General features: G+C 38.6%; 1 protein-coding gene across 12 annotated transcripts in view; it reads right to left on the bottom strand.

Moving 5' to 3' along the window:
• Positions 1–3454: 3454 nt before the first annotated feature.
• TCF12 (transcription factor 12) overlaps positions 3455–27342 on the bottom strand; it is a 391527-nt gene continuing 367639 nt past the window's right edge. For 8 of the 12 annotated variants that reach the window (XM_069596406.1, XM_069596402.1, XM_069596407.1 and 5 more), the window contains 5 exons: positions 24837–24951; positions 23630–23792; positions 17247–17479; positions 9914–10067; positions 3455–6843 (listed from right to left, as the gene is read on the bottom strand). In XM_069596406.1, coding sequence (XP_069452507.1) covers positions 9925–10067; positions 17247–17479; positions 23630–23792; positions 24837–24951 — 654 coding nt within the window. In that variant the 3' untranslated portion in view covers positions 3455–6843; positions 9914–9924. The remainder of the gene's footprint in view (positions 6844–9913; positions 10068–17246; positions 17480–23629; positions 23793–24836; positions 24952–27342) is intronic. The other 4 variants (XM_069596408.1, XM_069596404.1, XM_069596414.1 and 1 more) reach the window with 1 other exon arrangement.

Below are 27342 nucleotides of genomic sequence, written 5' to 3' on the forward strand. Positions count from 1 at the left end.
CCTGGAGTGAGTGGGTCTGGTGGTTTAGCCCCACAGGACAGAGGTGTCAGGAGAGGCTCCAGGGGCTGCAGCTTGAGTGTGGGGTGGCCCCACGGGAGGGCCTCCCAGTGCCCACAGCCCTGCAAGGGAGGGGCCAGAGCTTCTCCACTGCGCTGCTTTGGAACACCATCCAGCTTCCCTAGCTGCAAGGGTGGCCACTGGGAGTACTCAGACAGAGACTGTATGTATTTCAGGACAAGGTGATCCCTCCAGCTTGCAGACCAGACATCCTGTCCTAGACCAGCTCCCAACCTGGGCTACCACCTCAGTCCAACGAGGAAAACCGAGGCTTGTAAGACAGGGCTGAAGAAGGCCAGAGCAATGGGACAAAGCAAAGAATCTCAAAGGGCTGCATGGGACAGGGGAAGAAAGGCCTCACCGTGGGAGGAAGGAGTGGTCTGTTTAGCGCTTCTAAAGAACTCGTGCTCTCTGGGGGTCCTCAGGGCCTACGCACATTAGATCTTCAGAGGCACACTGGTGGCCCTTGCCTTCAGAGGCGAAGACATGGTTGTATGTCTTCCCGAGACTATTAAGAAGCCAAAGACAAAAGTATTAAATGAGAGAGACTGGAATTGAAGGAACTGAGGATGTCAGGTCTTCAAAAGGTCTTTAAGTCCTTTCCATCATATTCTTTGCTCAGCCGCTCAGTTTGTGTCTGAGTCTTCAGACGCAACTCTGAGGACTGGAACCTGCCAGGCTCCTCTGTACATGGGATTTTATAGGCAAGAATACCAAATATATTAAATGAGCTCAAATCCAACATTAAATAGTTACTTTAGTTTGCTATAAAAATTTGAAACGATTTTTCTGATTTTTTAAAATTAATTTCATTTTTGCAGTTTTTTAAACTTTCAGCTTATTTTTAATCTTTCAGCACTTTTCCAGGTTGCATTTTCACAGGCTTTAACAGGCTCGGAGACTTTGGTCATTGTGCCTGCAGTGCCCAAGGATAAAAACAGTCCAGAGCCTGAGAGACCACACAGCCAGGCACCCTGTCCAGGGGTGCACCCGCTGTCAGGAGTGAGGAGAAACTGGGAGCATACAGCAGTGCTCCCCATCAGTTCTAGATTAGCAGTCTAGACCAAAGGCAACAGAAAAGCCTTTGAAGGGTGTTTTCTCGAATAACTGGTTAAAGAAGTAAAGAAAAAGGACAAAAAATTTCCACTTACACGAACATGCCCCAAGTACAGAGCAGAGATAAAGAGTTCCAGGGGCTAGAGGCAGAGTAGGGAAACACCTTAAAACAATGAGGACATTACGGCCTTCGAAACCCAGCTGGTCATAAAGACCCCGAGGACCATCCACTGACCCAGAAGGCAGAGACCATCACAACGTCCAGTAAAGAACAACAGATTAACACAGCAACTTCAGGGACTCAGAGCCAGATTATAGCAGTCCACATCATGGACCATGAAGACAGAGGAGTGGGATTATCCTTGATGACACATGCAGGTTTCTCTGACTGCATGTCAGGGGAGAAGGAACTGCAGTTTTGGAAATTCTGATCAGCCTGTTGAGGTCAGCTGTGGTGCCAATGACTGCAGAAGACCCTCTGGTTTTGTTCTGCCATCTCTGTAGGAAGTAGTAATGAAGTCCCGTGGAAGCTATGGAGGTTCACCTCTGAGATCTCCCTTTAAGGGATAACCTGTCAGGGGAGGGCAGTTAGCCGTCAGCCTCCAGGTGCAGAACTTTTGGAATGTTCAAACTGAGGCCTGTCTACCGCTTACTCCCAGATGACTGCTCAACTCAGGGACCCTGGCACCATACCACTTCTGTCCAACACAAAACTCAATGGGCAATCTTCCTGGCCCTCAGGACTGCCCAGGACTGTCTCCAGAGCTACAAAATCATGGTTCTCCCTACCTAATCCTCCCTCCTCTTCCTTTCACAGATGTCAGACCTGCATTATGGTCTGAAGCCCATCCTTATTACTCCTGATTCTCTACCCACAGGTACTACTTCTAATAAATCCCCTGCACTTCTAATTCCATTTTGGTATTTCCTTCCTGAAGACCCAAAGTGACATAGCTGTCAGCCCATGAAGTGTGACCAGGCACAGCTTACTGGCTCATTCTTTCAAATTGTGAAGTTTTTTTTTTCTTAAATAAAATATACCCATTGGAGAGCATGGAATATAAATGTTTCATTGAATTGCCCCCAAAGAATGCATACTCCTGCAAAGATGGGATGACATCACCTTGCAGTTGATTTTACCATTTACCTTTCTTCACAAGATGGTTGGAGAAGAATCTTCCTGGGAGCTGGGTACAAGGAAAGCTACTATTTATTTTAAAAATATTTATCATTTATTGAGTACTTATGTGACAGGAACCATGGTAAGAGCTTTCCATACATTGTTTCATTCAATACTTACACAATTCTAACAGTATCTCTGTTTTTCAGATAAGGAAATGGAGCTAATTAGATGTTGAGCTCAGACTGAATTGAAGACTGATGGTAAAGCTAATACTCTTTAACCTTCAACACACACACACATACAATGTGATGTACATTTAAATTTTTTGAGTTTCCATGGAAGAAAAAGTAAATGAACTAGAAGAGAGAAAAAGAAAGAAAAAATGCAGTAGAGGAAAGAAAGTGAAGCTACTGAATAGAAGTGGCCTAAAGATCTATCATGAGAAATAGATGGGGAAACAGTGGAAACAGTGCCAGACTTTATTTTTGGGGGCTCCAAAATCACTGCAGATGGTGACTGCAGCCATGAAATTAAAAGACGCTTACTCCTTGGAAGAAAAGTTATGACCAACCTAGATAGCATATTCAAAAGAGACATTGCTTTGCCAACTAAGGTCCGTCTAGTCAAGGCTATGGTTTTTCCTGTGGTCATGTATGGATGCGAGAATTGGCCTGTGAAGGCTGAGCACTGACAAATTGATGCTTTTGAACTGTGGTGTTGGAGAAGACTCTTGAGAGTCCCTTGGACTGCAAGGAGATCCAACCAGCCCATTCTGAAGGAAATCAGCCCTGGGATTTCTTTGGAAGGAATGATGCTGAAGCTGAAACTCCAGTACTTTGGCCACCTCATGTGAAGAGTTGACTCATTGGAAAAGACTCTGATGCTGGGAGGGATTGGGGGCAGGAGGAGAAGGGGACAACTGAGGATGAGATGGCTGGATGGCATCACTGACTTGATGGATATGAGTCTGAGTGAACTCCAGGAGTTGGTGATGGACAGGGAGGCCTGGTGTGCTGCGATTCACGAGGTTGGACACGACTGAGCGACTGAACTGAACTGAAAGATCTATCAAGATAAAGAACAGAAAGGCAAGGAGATTTTACAGGACACACTTTAAGTATCTTGGTCTATCACTAGCTATGTGCTCTTGGAGACATATAACACCTCTGGGCCTCAGTTTTTAGAAATCTATTAATGAGGAACTGACGAGACAGTCTCGAGATTTAATTTCAGCTTTGACATTCCATATTTTATTCTGAGATGGACCTTTTTATATTATCAATCTGTATAAAGAGAAATCAGACTAAAATGTTTCTTTTCATTAACTCCCACAGGTGAAATGATCCATTGGGCCTACAATGTGAACAGCAGATTTTGTAATTCACCAAGAAAAGCAATTTGCCAGTATTCCAAGAGGGTGTGAGGATGACCCAGGTGTCTCACATATAAACCCTACAAATATTTGTCCAAAAACGTTTATCCATTGTTTCTTTTAGGCTCCTGCTTGGCATGTGGTCCTTGTGGATAATCACTATGCATATTTTTGGTGGGGGAGTGTTAGTGGGGGTTTATGTGGAAACTGGAATAAACGCAGAGCTTCCAATCTGAAAACAGTAAAATACCACCCCTAATACACAGGCTTTTTGTGAAGAAGAGGGCATAAAACATAGGAAAGTGCTTCAAAGAATGTTAATTTGAAAAGCTTCATCTGCGTCTTTTTCTATCTTCATTTTTGCTCTAAATCTGTAAATAAGTACATTTTAACTACTAATCACTGTTTGGTAGGTCTTCAGAAAAAGGCTAAATGGCCACTATCAGTAGAGAGGGTAAGAGGAGAAATATATAACCCAGAGAAGCTATAGACTTACATTATCAGCTTAGTTCTACAAGCCTGATTCTGTTTTGATGGGTTTTCCAGATAAGGTCACAGACAAAGCACAAAAGAAAAGCAGCGTGGTCCTTAGAAATTCTTGCCCCGACCCGCACACACAAAATAACTACATTAAGCTAATGCATATGTTGACTCAACTTACTGTGGCAACTGTTTTGCAATATATACATATATCCATCATGAAGTTGTACACCCTAAACATTCACAATGTCATATGTCGATTATATCTAAGGAAAGCTAGGAGAAGAGAAAAAAAAGCAGTGTGGGCATTCCTGGGAACAATGAGATGGTGGGGGAAAAAAAGACCAGAATGCATTACTGTTTGAGAGAGGAATGTAAAAAACTCACTAGTTTACTATGTTAAAAAAAAGATGGCACATTTATTGCTACATAAATGTTATTTACATATTGTGTTTTCTGTTACAGTGACAGAAAAAATTTTGAACTTCTTGCTGCTGGTTGAAAAGGTTTATCAATAATACCTTGAATTTGACACAGGATACAAATCTGCAATAAACCAACAATGGAAACTGGAGAACAAGATGAGAGGCAATTCATCTCGAACAATTAGCTCTTACAATACTCCATAGGTACTACACGGTATGCTAGAATCCTACTATGGTCTTAAAATGCTATTGTAAATTTCTGATATTAATGAGCAGGTTATGGTAAATAACCCTACATTTTTACTACCTAATATAATAAAATAAAGTAAGAAACTTTTTACTGAAAACTTTTCGATTTCAAAAATCTAGAAAGAGTAATATTTAGAATTCAAGAAATTTTCTTACAAGATTATTGTATAAAAGACTAGCTACAGTGAAAAATAAGCCAAATGTTTTTTTCTTTCTATTTTATGAAGGAAAGCTTCTGGGCATACTGCAGAGTCTAATATAGCGAAAAAGACAACAAGCTCCGAAGAAAAAGGCCAGGCAGTGGCATATGTTCACTCACACATCATAAGCAACAACTTCTGTTTAGCTGATTAACACTGAAATGAAGAACAAGGCCACAGATAAGAGTCTGATGTAATTGGAGAATACAGGCAAATTAAAGTAACCAAAATGTCCACTACGTTTACAAAAGAGTGATTTGTTAGGAACCATCCTGATCGGAGGATCTGAAGTTCTGTCTTAATTGTTTTTGTTCTTTCAAATTAACAGAAATCTTTAAGTTACATAGTGATTTGGGTCCTTTCTTCTGTGTGCTGATTGCCACTGTTGATACTGGCTATGAGGAATTATTAAGCCAAGACAACCTTGTTCAGCATGTTTTTCTCTCCCAGGGTTGTTGTGGTGGAAGACAGGTTTCATGGAAGTTCAAAGTGATTATTATGTCTTAAAAAACAACTCTTAAGGATTAGAGACAGAGGGGTGCCTTAATGCACGGTATTAAGATGGACTGACTAGGACTGGTTTGATGCTAATCTGGCTCATCTTCTTGGGATGGGGCAGACGATTTGCAGTTGATTACATCACCCATCCAATTCCTCCCCACTGACCAGCCATCCAAATGACAGAGAAGTAAAGGTGAGAAGGAGGACACACGCGTGACCATTGCTCTTATATTCCATTAGGTAATTAGCCTCAGAGTGGTGTGTTCATTTATCACACTACCTGCCTTATTGACTACTGGGTTGTTATGTTCAACATAATCACAGCCTGAAAAATCTTCTTTGTATTTTAAATCCATTTTGTGCTTACTTACAGCTAACACTTTACAAGTACTATATGTAGTACTTACTGCTTGGAAAACAAAGCAATTTCTAAAAAGTAAATTCTTCACTTGTAATTTACACTTCTTGCTATTACAAGCTTTACTATGAAAACCTAGAAGCTTGAAAAGTCTTGGTTATTATTGGAAATAAAGCAAATATTTATTTTGGGGAAAATCTAGGGGACAAAATTTCCCCTTTTAAAATCTTAGCTAGGCTATGGTCACAGATGGTCTCTGCTTATCTTTGTAAGGTAAATATGCAAAGCACATAGAGCTACGTGGAGGACTCTGGACTGTGACCATAATCTATTCAGATTCAGAGACCAAATACAACAGCCACAACAAAAAAATAAAAACGAATGAAAAAATGAACACGAAAGAAATGCTATACCAAGTAATATTCTCCTATTTCATGGAAAACACTATTCATATGGCAAAAGGACAGGAGAGGGCAACAAAAGACTTTTCCCTTCCTTTTTAAGACACTAATAGGTATGCCGGGAATGCTAAGGGCCAATGGTTGTCACTGCTTTGTTCTCTGCACGTGAACAGCTTTAACTAATGCTGGCATCAGCTGAGTGGAGATCAGCTTTCCACATTAACTTTTTCCCTTTATATGTAGACCTTACAGTTCCATAACAATAAATAAAATTTGTAGTTACAATGCATTTGTCAATTCAGTTTAGGCACAAGGCAACTTCCACGGTGAGTGGAGAGATCGAGACAGTCTCTGATTGTGCAGAAGCGACACACTGCTTGCAACAAAATGATCTGCTGCAAACATCTCATGGGTTGACGTTCTATCTGATGAGCTTCCTATCTTCACTTCTGATGGAAGTGTTGACCAGTTGCTTTGATCGTAGGATTACATTTGCATTTCTTGCTTCAAGTGTTTTTTTTCTTCTCCCTCCTATCAGGTTTGTGTCTTCAGATAATCTGAGTTGTCCAAGTCCTTATGAGGAGAGGTCACCTTCTATCTAGCCTATTGATAACTCTGGAACTGTGGCAGGGAGAGCCAAGGGAGAGAAGAGAACCAATTAGGACATCACTGATAAAAACAAACACCTTCCCAGAAACAACTTGGTATTCCTCATTTATGCCCAGGTTGACAAAAAGTTCATAGTTACATAACTTACACACGCTCTTTCTTTAAAGGTATGACCAAAATGGCTCTTCTTGATGCATGTGGTAAGGTTTCTAAAGGAGCTCATGTAAGTATGTGGCAATCATGTGAACCTTAGTTTTGGCGACATGCAGGTGGGCAATGCCTGAGCTCTGAGGGTCTGCGCGTCCAGTTCTCAGTGGGGAGACACCGTTAAGACATATTTATTGCTACATCTAGTTCACTGTACTTTGTTAATTGTTTACATACCTCTCTTTTAAACTGAAAGTTTCTGAGGGCGGGGACCTCAGAAAACAAAAGTTTTGAATAAAAAACCTTTCACTTTGAACTCATTTTTACATTGGTTTCAGCTCCTGGTCCATAGTAGGTCCTCAAATAAATGTTTGTTCAACAAATTTATTAAGAGAATTTTACTCTATTAGTACAAATTTTATGTTTATATTCTTAATATAATATACATAGTAGTAGCTCTGAAATTTCCCATTTCAGCCATTTTGGATGGAAACAGTTTTAGGAAGAATCATACCTTTCACTTTCTTATTACACAAGGACCACAGAATGGTTTTAAATTAGAGTGATGCTCTTAGGGATGGATAACTGCAACAGACAAAGCTACTTCGCCTTATATTACGTGGTGGCAAATTCTTGCACTGTTTAGTCAGTCATTCTGCGGTCATCCATTTTTATCAATCATTTTGATTCTAGTAGTTGATTATCTCTTACTGGTTTTAATCTGCTATCCAGTTCTATGAAGACTAGAAGGTTATCAGGTGAAACCAGATGACTGACTTCATGAAGTTAGCTAACTTTAAATGTATTTTAATTTCATCAACACCAGGCCTTTGAAATTTTATGGAACAAAGTGCATTTACTACATTTCTTATAACCTTGAACAACTCCCACCCCCCCCCCACACTTTTTTAAAAAAGGATTCTTTTTGATAGATGACAATGTTCAAGGCTTACTTTTAACCTAAAGTTGGGGAGTTTCCTCATAAGAGAGATAAAAATAGAACTACGAAAGCAGTAGGAGACACAGAAGCAATGAAAGAACAGGAAGTAAACAGTGGGAGAGAGATGTGAGGTAGGGAAAGCTGACTGAGAGAGAGCTAGAGAGAGACTGGGAAGAGAAGAGGAAATGCGTGCGACAAAGAAGACAAAGCCTCTGGGGCAGGCAATGCCACACTGAATGTGAAGCGCTCTTCTCAAAAGCAGCAGGCTACCTGATGACAGGAAGGTGTCTTTACGCAAGCTACCAACTTACAAAGTCGCTTTTGCACGGAAGAACACTGGTTTGTTTTTAAAGACCTTAAAACATATTTTTGAATAAAAATATTTTTTCATGATATTCTATAGTCTCTACAGGACATGAAGCAATGGCTTGGGTTTTAGAGGATCTGTAATTCCACTAGCTCTTCTCTTTGACAAGCATAGCCTGTTATATTGCTGATTTTCTTCCTTTTTTTTTTTTTTTGGTGGGAAAGGTGATTGAGAGCTTTTTCCTGTGTGCTAATGTTAGAATTATAGTTGACACCTAAATAATTACATCAAGACTTCCCTTTCTTTGTCCCCAAATGAAATCATCCATTTCTGTCTAGTTTGATCCTAAGAAGGATATATGAAGAGGTGGTAGGAAATCAATTTCTTCAAGTAAAGTTGGGTTATTAACTAATGTTTGTAGTTTACAAAATATTCTATCAAATGCCAAATGAAATGAATTTCAAAATGAGATATCCACAAAGTTAACAAAATGAAATTGCACTGAATGCATTTTTCCTGCTCCAAATCTCACATCCATTTACTTTTACTTATTGCTTTTACTCTGTGGATTAAACTAGGAAAATAACTATACACTGGTAAAGGCAGGTTATAAAAATGAAGTTCCCATTTCTATACCTAATCCATGCTGCAAGCTGTATTTTGTTACTGATCCAAATATTTAATTATGTTCTATATTAATTTGTCACAGCAAACATTAACCTTATAACTTATAGATAAAATGAATGTATATATTTTAAGAAAAAGATGGTTCACATTATCTAACTACTTGGACAACAACCTGCTACCACTGTTGTCACTTTGTTAAAAAAAAAAAATCACAAAGAAGCAAACTGTATTTAATTCATGAACAGGAAGATAAAAAACCAGTCTTTTAACAAGTAAATTCCCTAGAGAAGGATGCTCTGGTTCTGTCGTACACAACACTTCTACATTCCTGAACAGATTCCTGAAGGTGAACCTGATATTCTTACAGGAGAAGGAATATGAGTATTACAGACTTGCATTAATGATTCAAGTGGAAGAAAGCACTGTTTTATGTATGAAGAGCTCATGATAAAGAAGAGGCAGATGGCTAACAAAAAAACTGGTTGATGATGCCACCAAGTACTTCTAGGTAGGGGGATGAGGACCACCAGTGGTAGCAAAAGTACTATTTGACAGATAAATCAGAGGACTGTTTTTTTCTTGGATCAGAATAATATTCACGTGAGGGAGTATACATGGTGATCTAGAACATAACAGTCCCGAATTCTTTATAAATCAAAGTATACTTCCCTGCTGGCTCAGATGGTGAGGCATCCGCCTGCAATGCAGGAGACCCCAGTTTGGGAAGATCCCCTGGAGAAGAGAATGGCAACCTACTCCAGTATTCTTGTCTGGAGAACTCCATGGACAGAGGACCCATACAGCCCATGGGGTTGCAAAGAGTTAGCCATGACTGAGCCACTCACACACACACACATAGTATCACATTTTAAAGAGAACAGTAATTTGGTGCAAAATGGCATGGGTTCTCTAACTACACAGCAGAAAAATAAGCTGCTGGATTCCAAATTATGTGCGACCTTTATCATGACCAGTGCCCCCGGAGAATATAAAGGTTGGAACTCAAAGGCTCTAACCCAACTTTGAGATGGACTGGAGGGCTCCCTCATACACATACTTACCTGGCTGCTGCTTACATATGACCCATAGGGTTGGCAGTCTCACTAAGCCCAGGATGGGCTCCTGGCAGTGTGGTTGGTGGCTCTGCCGATACGGCAGAAACTTTTTCTTCTTCCCTTCGCTTAAGGCAGGCTGCTTTGGGGTTAAGGTTCCTCTCTGAAATAAGGGAAAATAATTATCTCATTAGAGTCACAAGTTATGAATCACAGACTCTTGGGTCTTAAACTGAACAAACTGCTGCTATTTTTTCTTTTTGTGGGGATTACCAATCTCTCTCTAATTTCATTTCCATAATGAATAACACTGCAGAGGCAACAATGATAGGCTCACAAAACACCTCAGCATTAAATGAGCCTTGAAACTTATACTTCTTACTGACCATATTGTGTATTCTTATTACTTGGTTTTCCAGGATTTGACTTGATCTACATCAGTATCTAAAAGCCATTCTTCTACTGTTTCGTCCAAACACCGTAGCAAGTGCTGTTATTAGACTACTGAACCTCCTCAATGTCCTGCAAAGGTGTGATACTCTGAACTGCTACGAATGCTGACACTCTCTATGTACTGGAGAGGGACATCTGTGCTCTATCCAGAATTCTGCCAGTTCAGAAAATGATAAAGAGACACCCTCAGCCATTCCTCTATAGGAAAGTGTGCCAATTCCTCCAGGAAGAGAGGTAGCCTGAGTATATCCGTTTTTCTTCTTTGATTTATATGTAGGACGAGATGACTGAGATGTTCTTTCTACAGTTGGGGTTGTGACTGAGAGGTTTATATAAAAACCTTTACCGCTTTGTATGTAAATTAGATAGCAGAGAAGACCAAACAGAACTTCTGATGTGGGCATTTTAAAAGGCGCTTAAAGTATGGGATATTACCATATAAAATAAAGAAAATTCAATGAACTAAAGACCCACTGGATGAAAACCTATTTAGGAACAACAGTTCCTTTATAATTTCTCTAAATGAGTTGTAAGTACAAGATATTTTTAACTCATGATGCCTCCTGGTGTAGTTTTTTGTTTCAGTTTATAATATACAGTATAAAAGTTGCTATAGTTACTCTTATAAACTGATTAAAATATCTTAATGAATATAATATAAAAAGATCACTTAGTCTGTAATGAAAACAATACTTTGTATAATTTGTGATTTTTTTTTTTTTACGTATTAGATTTTCTTAAAATGATGGCCCAGCTGAATGCAACATAGAGTTTTTTTTAAAAATGCATCTCCTCTTTCAGGGAAAGTGAAAACATATTTGAATGTGCATATATCAAGATACATTTATAGTTCACTTCTGAGTTTAAAAAAGTAGGTAAAAGACTTTACTATATGGTAAACTTGCTGACTCTATTGACTATTACTCATACACGATAACACTTCATCATCTAGGCCCCTGAATTTAGGAAAAGACACAAAGCCTATACAACTCTGGGGAAGCAATGAAAGAAGGAAGGTACTTAATTAATCAGGATAACTTATAGTGGAAATTGGCATGTCCATTATTATGTAAAAATACCAGGAGCTGCTTCCTTAACAAGTGATTGTACTCCTCTGACTGATGAGAAACTTGTCTTTCATGAGGTGTCACATCCCCTGTATTGTGTAGGCAAGAGTCTCATGCGATGACCAGAGACTGAAAAGAGGGCAAAATTAACACGTCAAATCCAAACAGGCTTTGAACACTCCCTAACCGAAACATTCTCAACATTTCTCTTTCCATGGAACATCACTCTTAGCTAGCATCACTCTTACTATGGCTCTGTGTCACACTTGATCTAGGAGGTATGACTAAGATAGCTGGGAAGGAAAGGACAAGAGCCAAAAACTCAAGTTAGACAAGATACTGTAGACCCCTACAATGAGTCAGACAACACTTAGGACTGGAAGAACCAAGAGAGTATGCTACAGTAAGCTCTACTAGTAGCTCAGACAGTAAAGCATCCACCTGCAATGCAGGAGACCTGGGTTGGATCCCTGGGTCAGGAAGATCCCCTGGAGAAGGAAATGGCAACCCACTCCAGTATCCCTGCCTGGAAAATTCCATAGGCAGAGAAGAGTGGTGGGCTACAGTCCATGGGGTCCCAAAGGGTCGGACATGACTGACTGACTACACACACAAGCTCTACTAAATGTGAAGTAAAGTGAGCTTTGATTCAAAAAAGCAAAAGCTAGTGCTGTTGCTTCATACTTCCTGGTCTGTGTGAGCAGCCCATGGCAAACATGTTACGTAGTCAAGAAGGCCTGATGTAAAGCTAAGAAGACTCTTTGTGACCCCATGGACTGTAGTCTGCCAGACTCCTCTGTCCATGGAATTTTCAGAAGAAGTCAGACATTCCCTGTGGGGCATGAGAAGTGATTGTCATTCCCATTCTATCAGGTGTCTATCTCTTGCCCTCTGGTAGATGGCAGAGAATTTGCCTCTTTTATAATACCATCTTCTTAACGTGTTTATAGCACAATTTTTGGCTAATTCAATAGTTACTTCCTATAATTCCATGATTAGGTAAATATGTGTCATCATATCTATGTGGACACACAAATAAGTCAATAATTTTATACTGATTGTTTCTTTGTTCATATGGCTGTTTTTCCTGTAGCTTATCGATGCTTTGCTTTTCATTTGTTAATAATGCCAATTTTCCCCCTTAAAATCATCAAATAGATCTAACAAATGCCTCTCAACATTTCTTCCTAAAATCTCAGACACATCATCAATTATTCATCGATCCTATCTCATTTCCGGGAGCCCTTCTTCTAACGGTGCTCGGTCTCAGCGTGGACTGGTTCTTTTCTGGCCCAGCAATTCCTGCTGTAGCATTTTCTTCTGCTACTCCTACGGGGTAGACCCTTTCTTTCCCAGGTGCTATGCCCTTGGCTTTGCTGAGTATGGCCTTACTTGGTTTAAGCATATGACCCAGATGCTCTCTCAGAAGTGTTCAAAGGAGGCAAAATTTTAAAGCCTCTGTGTATCTGAAATGTATTTATCTTTACATTTTAATAAGTGGTTTGGGTAGGTACAGAATACTAGGTTGAATATGATTTTTCCTCAGAATTTTGGAGGTATTGCTCCACTATCTCCTGGAATCCAGCACTACTTCGGAACTCTGATGACATTTTGACTTGTTCCTTTTTCTGTGAGCTATTTAAATGCTGTCTCTAAAAGCTTTAGGATACTCTTTTGTAACTCTGATGCTCTGAAATTTCATAATGATACACTTTAGCTTGAGATAATTTTTTAAATCATTATTCTTAATAGAAGATTTGATTTTATGAATCTTGAGACATGTATTCTTCAGTACTTATAAATTTCCTGTATTATTACCATGATAATCCCCTTCATTCCTTTCTGCTCTTTTACTATAAATCCTATCGGTTAGATGCTAGACTCCTAGATTAATCCTCTCTAATTTTACTAGTTCTTCTCTTCTATTTTTTATCTCTTTCTAGGAGATTTTTTCAGCGTTATCAGCTAACTTCTCTACTATATTTTTTCTGCTAGCGTATTACCCGAATATTTCTTTTTCATGGCTTCTCTTTTATGCATACCTTTTCTCTTAGAAGATATTTAGTTTTCAAAAGTTTCCTAATGCTTTTGCATATTTTTGTTTTCTTCTGAGTTTCTCTTTTGTTTGGTTTGATCTCAATTTCTCTTTTTCATGCTGGTTTTTCTTAAAATCTTTGGTTGTCCTTTAACATAAAGTAAGACATTAACTGGTGGGCTTTACTCTATGGTAATCTAAAAGTGAGGCACTATTACTCAGGAATTCCTAAACCTGAGTCTTTTCTCTAGACCATTTTATTTTCTCTGGAAAAGAATTATCCAATTTCCTTGAGGACAGCATTAATATACTCTGCTGCTGGCATTAGGGAAGCAAGGCAGAATATAGGGCTAGGGGTCCCACTGTTCAGCTTCATGCTTCACCCATTCCCTGTTCTTTATGTTCCAGATTTGCAGTCTTTCAGATTTCATTTTTTACAGTAAATAACCCCTCTGACTTCTATGGTAGAAGGGAAGAGAGGGAAAAAGTAGTATGTAGTACAGAGGAGACTTAGGGATCCAGCCTTACACAGCGAGCTCCAATGAATCTTTTCTGTTTTGGGGTCTGATGCCTGACTTCTGCTTTTTCCCAATAATTAGTACCTCCAAAATCCAGAGATTTTCAGGGGATGGGCTATCTGCTTCTTGATGGTATTCCTCTCTGCTCCACTTAATTTCTTCTAAGTTAGTCAGTTACCACTACTCTATCTACTATCTTACACGTATTTTTTACTCTCTCACCTGCTATTATCTCCCCTTTATCCTTGCGGGTTATTTATTCATTTCAGTGGTATATTATCAATGGATATTTTTGACCACTTTCAATGGCACCCCACTCCAGTACTCTTGCTTGGAAAATCCCATGGATGGAGGAGCCTGGTAGGCTGCAGTCCATGGGATCGCGAAGAGTCGGACACGACTGAGTGACTTCATTTTCACTTTTCACTTTCATGCATTGGAGAAGGAAATGGCAACCCACTCCAGTCTTCTTGCCTGGAGAATCCCAGGGACGGGGGAGCCTGGTGGGCTGCTCTCTATGGGGTCGCACAGAGTTGGACACGACTGAAGCGACTTAGCAGCAGCAGCAGCAGCAGCAGCAGCAGCAGCAGCAGCAGCAGCAGCAGCAGCAGCAGCAGCAGCAGCAGCAGCATTACTATGTTTGACCATCTCACGAGGTGGGAAATTCCTACCCTACTGAGGGTAGGAAATTTGTTTGGGAAAAGGAAAAGCCTCAGGTGATTCTGAGACCAGCGAGATTTGAGAATCACTGTCCCAGTTTATATTCAGATTCACTAAGAGACTGGGGAACTAAAATCCTAATAGTTCTACTGTCCCTAAATTATCACAAGAAGAGAAATGAGTTTATCAAGCTGAGCTATGAAAGAGTTTGAGGAGGAAGCGTTTGACCACTAATTTAATTTTTAGTAAAACCGAGAGGACAAACTTGAAGGTAATATGTGAAATCTGCTGAGGATTAGTAAAACAGTAATGAAAATTATGGTCATGATAATGAAGAGGTTTAAATTGCCAGTGACAGACCAGATGGGATTCTGATATATGCGGCACCAATGTCCAAAAAGTGTTCTGGGAAAATCTGAGGCTTGGAAGGGAAGCCACTTCCTGTTTTTCTTAAGGATGCACTTAGACCCAGGTCTGGTTGCCCTCCTGGTGTAACGACTTATCTAAGGATGACAGGATGTGAATAGCTAGATGTGGTCTTGGAACACCACCCCATTCCAAAGCAGGTATTCAGAGAGCCTAGAGGATGTCCAAAGTAGGTCATGTACATCTTTACAGAAATTGCTGGGTCCAGGGGCCACTGAGTGGGGCCCCTGCAGTGATGAAGAGACTTTCAAAAGTGAACACATTACCAGAAGAAGTCAAAACTGCTGCCGATAAAGTGCAGGGAAAGAAAGCAATTACACCAAAGTCTAAAGTGCTTCTATAGACAAGGAACAGGCATTATGGGCTATATGAAGGCTTCAAAACTGAGATAGCCAGCAGTGTTTTCCAAGGAATCTTACATGGATCTCATGGTTTTTACACAAACCCGTAAAATAAGGGCTTTGGGTTTTGAGGTCCAGAGTTTAAGGGTAGGAGGAAGACAGGCTTTTATTAATATTAATGCAGTCCCTAATGAAGTTACAGTTCAGTGTACTTAAGTTTTATTCATTCTAATCAGTCAATGGCTCCTTATATAGTTTTCCAGAATGGTGTGGAAAAAGTCAGTATCCATAACAATGACCAGGAAGTTAGCAGGCAGCTGGATAAGTCGAGATATTAGATACTCTTTCAGACTAAGGTTTTCTACTGTAGGGGCTTGCATGGAATTAAGACAAGGTCAGATCTTACAAGCGACTGCATAAGATCAGGTTTCACTAACATCTACACTCTACAGATACTTCAAAAGTCTTAAGACAACCGGAGCAAGCACCTGATTTTAGTGGTAGGTGTGTTAGTTATTGATCTTTCTTATTTATTAAAAACACTGGAGGAAAAAAATAGATGAATTAATTACTAGTGTATGTTTTTCTAAAAATGTGTTCAAGTTCTCTGACTCCAGTTTCCTTAGAAAGAGTATTCCTTCTATGATCAGTGTTGAGAGTTCCTGTTGTAGTTAACAAGCATCTGTCCATTCCTATTCTTTTTTCTTTTCCAACTTTCTTTAAATAAAGTATCATATAAATAGCCAATAAATAAGGAAGAAAAGTTGCTCTCAGTGAGAGAGGTTAGCAATGGGGTCTGGAACCAAATGCCACAATCTATAAATTTTTTGCAAAGAAGCCTAGGATGAGGCATTCGTAGCTTCAAATAAGAAGATATATACGTATATGCAAAAAAGCACGCTTGATGATATAACTGCTCAAGGGCAGGAAGCTCGTATTAATTGATAACCCATGGTCTAGAACATAGCTGCCTGGGAGAGAGGAGATGCGCAATAAACACTTTGTTTAAAAAAAAAGTTTCAAAGTTTCTTTAAGAGTCCATTAAGGGAGTTCCCTGATGGGTTAGTGGTTAGGGTTCTGGACTTTTCACTGTCATGGCCTGGGCTCAAATTTCTGGTTAGGGAACTAAGAACTTACAAGGGATGCCATGTGCCACGGCCCCTACCCTCCCCCCAAAAAAGATTCCATCAAAATAACAGTTGGGAGAGTTGTCTGAGTCAACAGTGGATAAGTCTATGTAAAGCACACTTTTGTCCTTAGGGACACTCAGGCATGCCAGTGCACATTCATTCAAGAAGCTCATGGCATTCCTGATGAGGCATCAATGAAGCAACTCTTGACACCTTATTGACATGCATACAAAGGACATTCATAGGAGGCAAAGTGAAGAGAGGCCATGACCATACATCCTATTAACCAGCAGGGCCTCACAGATGCCCCAGGGGAAAGCAGGCAAGAAACTGACTACAGAAAAGTAGGGAAGACAGGAAACAGCAGGGAGAAGGACAAGTGTAGGCAGGTAAATTCAAGAGCATGGGATTCCAGAGTCAATAAGAACAAAGAGGCACAAGACGCTAATGCTGAGCGGCAGGCTGGCTGTTCACTGCACTGTTTCATAGCGTTGCTCTCTACTGGTTTGTGGGAAGCACTGAACCTACAGATACTGACCAACATAGTGAGACATATAGGTGAGAGAACCAGGGAAAACCTGACCTAGATGATGCGGTGGCAGGAGTACTAGGAGAACACATAAACAACTTGCTCAAGCGGAAGAGTGAGTGGACACACAAATGTCTGCCCACCAGAAGCGGAACAGTTCATGTCTCTGCTGAACCTACTTACCTCTGACTTGCTGTTCTAGACTAAGGATGACTGCCACGGCCTGATGAAGAATAAGGAGTTTTGTTTGGGGTTTTTCACTCTTTAAATGAAGCTGACACATTCGACCAAGCTCCTTGAATGCCTCATTAATATCTCGTACACGCAAGCGTTCTCTGGCATTGTTAGCCATCCGCCTTTCTTTCTCCCTTTCTATCTTCTGTTCTGGGTTCAAATCCTCATCTTCATTAGTACTGCTGGAAATGAAAGTAACAACAATGTCCATTAGGGTCCCTATAAAGTAAGATATACTAATTGCACAAAATTATGAAGTATAAAAATTAAAATGACCTATACATTTTATCAAACGGTAACAGCTACACTTAAATAATGTGTATTAATTTTCATCTTTCCTTGATGTAAATATATAGCTATATAGTTGAAATTATACCACACACACATTTAAATGCATTTTCACTGTACATTACTACATAGACTTGAAACTAGTGAAATACTTCATAAATATAATTTGAATGACCACATATTATAGCACCCTGCTTTTCCAAATATGATTAGCAGCATCAGCATTATTGTTTAAAAACTTTTTACTTCACTGTAAAAACAGTGTTGCATTACTGTTAAAAATATAACATCTCAGGTTCTACTGAAAACCTACTGAATCAGAAGCTTCATTTTAACAAGATTTATATGTACATTAACATCTGAGAAACACTGTCCTATTATAGCAATGTATTACAGTTTATGTTCTTATGTTCTTCTCCCCAGTCCACTGAGGAGGAGGAAGAAAATCTTAAGATATGGAATGAAAGAAGTATCTCAGAAAATTACTACTTTCTGTTCCAGAAAAAAATATTACCATCAGTGGTGATGATTTTAAAACATGGTTGAACTGGAACATTTTTTTCTGAAGGACAAATTGGCAAAAAAATCCAAAGCCTTTTCCGAGGAGGCCTTACAAATAGCTGTACAAAGAAGGGAAGTGAAAAGCAAAGGAGAAAAGAACTTCATTTGAATGCAGAGTTCCAAAGAATAGCAAAGAGAGATAAGAAAGCCTTCCTCAGTGATCAGTGCAAAGAAATAGAGGAAAACAATAGAATGGGAAAGACTAGAGATTTCTTCAAGAAAATTAGAGATAGCAAGGGAGCATTGCATGCGAAGATGGGCTCAATAAAGGACAGAAATGGTATGGGCCTAATAGAAGCAGAAGATTTTAAGAAGAGGTGGCAAGAATACACAGAAGAACTGTATAAAAAAGATCTTCACGACCCAGATAATCATGATGGTGTGATCACTCAAATAGAGCCAGACATCCTGGAATGTGAAGTCAAGTGGGCCTTAGGAAGCATCACTACAACTCCTAAAAGATGATGCTGTGAAAGTGCTGCACTCAATTTGCCAGCAAATTTGGAGAACTCAGCAGTGGCCACAAGACTGGAAGAGGTGTTTTCATTCCAATCCCAAAGAAAGGCAATGTCAAAGAATGCTCAAAGTACCGCACAATTGCACTCATCTCACACGTTAGTAGAGTAATGCTCAAAATTCTCCAAGCCAGGCTTTAGCACTACGTGAACCATGAACTTCCAGATGTTCAAGCTGGTTTTAGAAAAGGCAGAGGAACCAGAGATCAAATTGCCAACATCCGCTGGATCATTGAAAAAGCAAAGAGTTCCAGAAAAACATCTATTTCTGCTTTATTGACTATGCCAAAGCCTTTGACTCTGTGGATCACAATCAACTGTGGAAAATTCTGAAAGAGATGGGAATACCAGACCACCTGACCTGCCTCTTGAGAAACCTGTATGAAGGTCAGGAAGCAACACTTAGAACTGGACATGGAACAACAGACTGGTTCCAAACAGGAAAATGAGTACGTCAAGGCTGTATACTGTCACTCTGATTATGTAACTTATATGTAGAGTACACCATGAGAAACGCTAGGCTAGAAGAAGCACAAGCTGGAATCAAGACTGCTGGGAGAAATACCAATAACCTCAGATATGCAGATGACACCACCCTTATGGCAGAAAGGGAAGAAGAACTAAAGAGCCTCTTAATGAAAGTGAAAGAAGAGAGTGAAAAAGTTGGCTTAAAGCTCAACATTCAGAAAACGAAGATCATGGCATCCAGTCTCATCACTTCATGGGAAATAGATGGGGAAACAGTGGAAACAGTGGCTGACTTTAATTTTTTGGGCTCCAAAATCACTGCAAATGGTGACTGCAGCCATGAAATTAAAAGACGCTTACTCCTTGGAAGGAAAGTTATGACCAACCTAGATAGCATATTCAAAAGCAGAGACATTACTTTGTCAACAAAGGTCTGTCTAGTCAAGGCTATGGTTTTTCCAGTAGTCATGTATGGATATGAGAGTTGGACTATAAAAAAAGCTGAGTGCCAAAGAATTGATGCTTTTGAACTGTGGTGTTGGAGAAGACAGAGAGTCCCTTGGACTGCAAGGAGATCCAGCCAGTCCATCCTAAAGGAGATCAGTCCTGGGTGTTCATTGGAAGGACTGATGTTGAAGCTGAAACTCCAGTATTTGGCCACCAGATGTGAAGAGCTGACTCATTTGAAATGACCCTGATGCTGGGAAAGATTGAGGGTAGGAGGACAAGGGGACGACAGAGGATAAAATGGTTGGATGGCATCACCAACTCAATGGACATGAGTTTGGGTAAATGCAAGGAGTTGGTGATGGATAGGGAGGCCTGGCATGCTGCGGTTCATGGGGTTGCAAAGAGTCAGACACAACTGAGCGAATGAACTGAACTGAATTGATACAGCCTCTAAAAACCAAGCTGCAGATTTTGCAGCAAAAGACTACATGCGCTGTATAATTCCATTTACAGGAGCTTCTAGAAAAGACAAAACTGATGTAAGGGAAAGCAGATCAATGCCTGCCAGAGGATGACAGAAGATGACTGATTATAAATGGGTATGAGGAAACCTTCTATGCTGGCAGAAATATTCTACATTATTAATATCTATGTATATCACCATATACATTTGCCAAAGGTCAAAAGTCATATACTTAAAATTGATGTAGTTTACTGTATTTTGAATTAAACCTCAATAAAGCTGCCTAAAAGCAAAAAAAAAAAAAAAAAAAAAAAAGAAAAAAGATGTTGTAGAAAATACTCATGGATAGATGAAAAGGTTAAAAATACATTATTAAATTTAAAAGCTGAAATTATAAAACTTATATCCAGTTTATTTCCAATTTAAACTGTATTTATGGAAAAAAGATATTCCTTGTAAACAGCGGTTAATTCAAGTGTTTTTTTTGTGTTTTCTTGGTGTGCTTTTCTATAATTTTCAAATTTCTGTAATGAAAATGGATTAATTGGAAAAATATTGAGAAAAATGCTTTGGAATAACTTCTAGAAAATTCTATGTATATTCAACATTTCAGGAATAAGTTACTGGGTAGAGTCTCTTAGAATCGGGAAAATCTGCACACAAAGAATCAATGTTCCACCTCTTCTCTAATACCTTGAGTACTTTAATAAAGAACACGCAGACAACAGATTTTTACTCTGACCTGTCAAGAAATACGTAAAAGTATTCTTTTGATAATAGAGAATCACTAGCTTGTTGACTTCGAAGGAACCTTTCCAGATTATCTAGCCCAAAGGTTTCCAAATGTGGCCACTCATCAGCATCTTTAGGAGTTCTTCTACAGTCTTCTAAGGCCCCACTGCTGGGGATGCTTGGGCAGTGAGCTTGGGTGAGAAATGCACCTGCATTTCTAAAATGTTACACAAGTCTGCGGCGCAGGGTTGAGAACCACTGCAACATCAGTGACCTCCCTAGGATTACACTGCTAATTAGTTGTAGAGTGGAGAAAAGAACCCAGGTAGTGCTTCGTGGAAGAAAACCAAGAACACGTATATAAAATTATCATCACCATAAATTATTATAGTACCTTTACTGATATTTATAGCATGGGAGGCAGTATGAAAAGAGCTTTATATGTATAATTTTCAGTTTATTCCCACAAGAATCCTAAATAGAAAATTTCCTTTAAGATGGAACCAAACCTCAGCAAGTTTTACTAACCTGCCATGGTCATCTGACAAAATGTAGTGAAGCCATAATTCAAATCCAGGTTAGCCTTATTTTATCCAAAGCCATGTTTTAAATTTACTATTATTAACTATCAAGTGTAGTTCTTGCTAACCCATTATACGGCATTTTCAATTTCTGATGACCTATAACAGAGCTCAGCAAACTGGCCCGAGAGCCAGCTACCTGTTTTTGTAAATAAAATTTTATTGACAGAGCCACGCCCATCTGTTATGTATTTGGCTGCTTTCATGCAACAGTGGCAATGTTCAATAGTTGCAACAGACACTGCATGACCCACAAAGACTTAAATATTTACTATTTGGCCCTTCACACAGGAAGTTTGCTGACCTGTATGATGAAAGGATGAATGATGAGGAGAGGTATAAATTATTCCCCTAAAGTTCTATTTAAATCATGAAACTGAAAGAATTAAGATGCCTCAAAGGAGTGGCCTCGGGATTCCCTGACCCAGTTTTGTCTTCTTCATGCTCTTGCACAACTGAATACAATGCAAATTAAAATGATAGAATTATTTTAAAAAATAGGTAGTATTAGGTTGTAAGATTTAATTTTCCCCAAGAGAAACGTTAAAGTATTGAAAATGGTGAGACTATCAAATATAAAAGGACAACTTTTAAATATACGAATGACAGAAAGGACCATGCTGTTTTTTTATTTTTGGTTTTTAATTAATTTTTAAATTTTTCTGGCTGTGCTGGGTCTTTGTTGCTGGGCAGGCTTTTCTACAGCTGTGGCAAGCAAAGGCTACTCTAGTTGCAGTACACGGGCTTCTGATTGCAGTGGCTTTTCTTGGCACATGGGCTTAGCTGTTCCACAGCATGTGGGATATTCCCGGATCAGGCATCGAACCCATGTTTCCGGCATTGACAGGTGGATTCTTTACGGCTGAGCCACTAGGGAAGCCCTATGCTGGTTCTTTTAGTTAATCTAGCATACTTATTGAAATTTCCTTTGTACCATACTTTCACACAAAGAACAATTAAAAACTTTTTTTAATTTATTTGGCTGTGTTAGGCCTTAGTTGCACCATGTGGGCTTAGTTGCTCTGCAGAATATGGGACCTTAGTTTCCCAACCAGAGATCAAACCCATATCCCCTGTACTGGAAGGCAGATTCTTAACCACTGAACCAAGAGGGAAGTCCCAAAGAACAATGTTTTAAATGTAACTATGTGTGATATATACCTATTACTGATAAATATATATCAAGAAATAGAATGTACCACGTGCATGAGTGCTCAGCTGTGTCTGATTCTTTTGTGACCCCATAGACTGTAGCCCATTAGGTTCTTCTGTCCATGGGATTTCCCAGGCAAGAATACTGGAGTCGGTAGCCATTTCCTCCTCCAGGGAATCTTCTGACCCAGGGACTGAACCTGTGTCTCCTGCATTGGCAGGTGGATTCTCTACCACTGAGCCACCAGCAGAAAAAAAAAAAAAAAAGACTAGGAGGAGGATGTATCACAAATAAATTATCTCTTTTCATGTAGAACTAAAAGAAAAATCTGATGGAAGAATTTAGAAATCATTTGAAGCTAATCTCATTATGTGTCAATATCCATATTTCAAAGCAGTCAAGTCCAGTTTCTAGAACTCCTTGTTCAACAACAGTGCATGGGGAATACTTCCTTTTCCACACTCTTTTCAAACTGTTTAAAACATGAGTTCACAAATTTCTTTTATAAAGAGCCAGGCAGTAAATATTTTCAACTTTGTGGGCCATCTCTCAAATCTACCCAAATCTGCCACTGCACTATGAGAACAGCCACAGGCAATATGTAACTGAATGGTGCATGTGGTGTTCCAATAAAACTTTATAAAAACAGGCAATAAACTAGATTTGGCCCATGGGCTATAGTTTGCCAGCCCCAGGTTTAAATCGCAGAAGAGGCCTTAACTTAAAATAATATACCTAATTAATAATATATAACTTATTATATATCAATATATAATAATAACATACTTACTATACTTAATATATTCAAATAATTATTGACAGACTGCATCTACCTATACTTGTACAATTTAACTTGTTTTGGCTATTTTGTTCTCTAGCTGTCATACAGACTATAAACACTGAGGGGAGAAAAGTAATTCTTTTTTATATGCAGACCCTAAGATATTGTTGGCAACATGGAAAACAAACTTAGAATCAGCTTCATGTGTCTCCTGTTGAGGGATGCTGTGAGGATTAAATGAGATGACAGACATAAAAGTCCCAACACAGTATCAAGAACACAGCTGACACCTTTTACCCATGGCAAGTGAGTGAAATATGACCTGGACGGTAACAAATACCTTGTTCTGCCTCTAGATGAAACTTTGATATCTTTTTGGGAGGATTCATCATCTGATTTCATGTCATCTGATGAAGGAGGTTCATGAAGGTTTTCATCTTTCTCTTTATTTTCAGTCTTGATTTCTGTTGGAACAACAGTTCCAGGCTGACTTTGCAAGCCACCTAACAAAGAGGAAAAGAACAAATTAAACGTCCAGACTCATTTGTGAATTAGAATTAAGACAGTAAAAAACTTTCTTGATGGCAAATATCCTTAGTTGTTTTAGAGCTATGACGGAAATCTGAAGATGTAAAAGTGTAAGCTATTCAGAGGTGCAAAGAGCATGTCCATCAACTTTAGAAAAAAATGCTTTCTAAAGCATCTGTATTTAAAACAAACAAACAAACAAGCTTGACCCTGATGGTGAGTCCAATGTTCACTTTCAGGTACCATTTAAAAATTAAACAAGGTATGAGAAACAAGATGCATTTTAGAAACCAACTTTTAAGATGCTGCCAAGGTAAAAGAAATAAGCTTTAACATTTTCCTGGACAAACACAATAAAACAGGTATCATGGTTAAATATAATTGGGAAAATTTTACTTTGATGGTCTTTTATTACCTATATATTTGTACTTATTTATAAGGTCTACTATAACATTGGCCACAGTTTGCTTTTTACAAGAATTATCTGTCTCTCCAAATAAATTATAATCTTCTAAACAACAGCTACTATCATTCAGAACTCTAAATATACCCAGAAATATCTTTCTCACTGCCTCTAGGGACCATGAAGACTCAGCCATGAGGGGAAGTGATTTAAAAAGAGACAGGACAGGGTCTTCCCTGGTGATGGAAGACGCCATGCCTCCACTGCAGGGGGTGTGGGTTCAATCCCTGGTTAGGAAACTAAGATCCCGCACACCTTGCAGTGCGGCCAAAAAAGGGGGGGAGAAAAGAATAGAAGCTAAGAAGATGACCAGTAAAGACTGAACAACAGTTTGCACAGGGTTCCATCCATCAATAAACATCCATAATTGGATCAGCTAAACTGATCAAAGTATTGAACCCTAAATATCTACCCTGCACATTCATGCAGTAGTACCACTGTTTGGAATTCTCCTAAGATGACTTGATTAACAGATGTCAATTCGACTGTGAAAAAGGTGACAGAGCTCCAAATGATACCTGTCTGCACTACTGCTGAAAACCAACAATACAGTTACCTCTATAATTTTCCTGTGTTTTATGGTTCAAGTCTGTGCTTGAAGCAGTGACCGTACTAGACAGGACTGAATGATTGCCATTGAGACTGACAGAGTCTTCTCGATGAGTTCCAACCTAAAGTAAACAAACAAACAAAAATGTTCATGGGGCAGTAACTGTTCAAATTCTTTCACTGGGTTTAATAGAGAAAACAGTATCACTTATTTAAATTTAGCAACTGTTTTTGGACATCACTTTTCTGGTTTTTGAACTGTAAAAGACTTGATAGTAGTAGTACTGTTTCTGAACAAAAATATTTTTAAAAAAATATTAAAAAAAATTTTAACTTTCAAAGTTTATATTCCACAGAGGGTTGTGGTGAGAAGCAAACGAGCTAACAGAGACAAAGCACTCTATATGATGTGCTGTGCCGTGCTTAGTCACTCAGTCATGCCTGACTCTTTGCGAGAGCACAGCATATTATAAGCTCTATTCTGTATCAGCCAATCTGAAAAGCTATTCTACATAGTACTTAAATATGTTAAAGTATCCATGAATTTGTATTTCTTCTCAAAACAAATTAAAAGAGCAGCAAAAGCAATACAAAATTAAAATAACTTAGAAGTTCTACATTCCCAGGAACCAAAATTGCCATATATTTTTATTCTCAGTTTTAATCAGATTTAGACAAGTCACAGTTAACTTAAACTGAGAAGGTATGGCATGCAATTTTAGCTAATGCAGTATTTTTAGAAAAACTGTTACAAATGAAGCTTTTTATTAGAACAATAGCAGACTAGTCAACTAGAAGATTAAGCCTTTAATTAAATAGATTTATTGCCTGGAGTTATACATAAGAACCACTGTTTTTCAACAAATCCTTCAATCCCAGTAAAACACCATGCTTTGAATCCCTCTTGAGTAATTAATATAGCTTTTATCTTTCATGACTTTGTATGGATTTTACCCTAATATAAATACCCCTATGCAAGTTTATCCTTTGGTTTCCTGTGAGCCAAACAAAAGAAACAAAAGTTTCAGGCAATGCAGGCTATTGGTAGTGGATCTGATCAGAACATACCAGGTCTTCCACCTTACTTTTGAAGAAATATCTGTCCTCTGCCTTTATTCTTACCTTTAATGTAGTTAAACAACAACAACAACAACAACAAAAACCATTTAATGTATTCCACAGCTACTTTTAAAATTATTTGAAGATTAGGTGTGTCACTACTCCCCCTGGATGATCAAGCATTGACTATATCCTTTTTCTAAACCACACAAATTCATCACTCATTAGAATCACAAAATCTTAAAGCTGGGAAGGGACCACAGAAATGAAAGTAGCCTTCTACATCCTTACCACTTAAGAAATCTTTCCTTATCCCGTAACCTTTACTTCTACACTGAACTTCAACACACCAATAAAAAAATCTTGAGAAAAGTCTGAAGAACTAAACAACAACAAGTGAAGTAGACTGTGAAAATTACTTTCAAGAGAGGAAATCATTTTTAAAAAAGTTTATGATATCCTATCTCTAGGGAATCCTAGTCATGTTTATTCTTAACACATAGGTTGCTTTCTTGCTAGCTATAACTACTCATGTATTTGAAGGGAAAGTTGGTTCAAAATTCCTTTTTATAAAAATAGACATGACATAGATATAAAACGTAGCTAAAATTTCTTTGGGAACTTAGGAGTCTCAGCTTATTTTAAAAATAATGTATTACTAGAATATTTTGACAGGCTGAATAAGTCATTGCAGGATAAAGCAAAAGCTAAAAGATTCTGTCTGTATTTATAATGTGGACTTAAAACTTCCTATGATCTTTGGTAATATGTGCTAAATTTGCTCTTCGATAGTATTTTGAGCTATCATACCAAGTATTTAAAAAAACAGGCTTTTAAAATTTAAACATAAGTATATTTACTATGCATTTTATCTGTGAAACCTATTTTAGAGCTTCAGAAGACAATACCATTGAACAAACTGAATTTTACTGAGTGGTAAGTGATGATACATCTGTGAAATTCTTATTTTTTTTACTTCATTAGTATAAATAATTCTTTGATTTTCTGAATCTCAACTAATAAAAATGTCCTATCACTTCCTTTCTCATGAAAGGCTTGGCAGACAAAGGATCATTACCGAAACAATAAACCTTAGGGATTTTGCTTTTCCCTGAAGGAAAATCAGAAAGGTTACTCAATTTGTTTTGGGATACAAAATGCCAGCGAATACCTTTCTCTCTGTGGAATACTACAAACTAAATATTCTCTCACACCAACCTTGAGAAAATTGAACCTTTAAAAAATGGTCTCAGACTAGCAAAAACTTTAAGTCTGGAGTTTTTCATATTAATGAAGTTAGCAGGAACTTTTTGTTTGTAACTTGATTCCCCTCGCAAATGGGCCTCATATATTTTCTGGAGAATTTGACTTTCACAGTTCTTACAGTTTTCTTTAACCAATGCTCACCCTGGCTCCCATGTCCTCCCTTTAATCTGCAGCTACGCATTCAAATG

Source organism: Ovis canadensis, chromosome 7 (assembly GCF_042477335.2).
Source record: "Ovis canadensis isolate MfBH-ARS-UI-01 breed Bighorn chromosome 7, ARS-UI_OviCan_v2, whole genome shotgun sequence".
In the NCBI taxonomy this organism is placed as follows: Eukaryota; Metazoa; Chordata; class Mammalia; order Artiodactyla; family Bovidae; genus Ovis; species Ovis canadensis.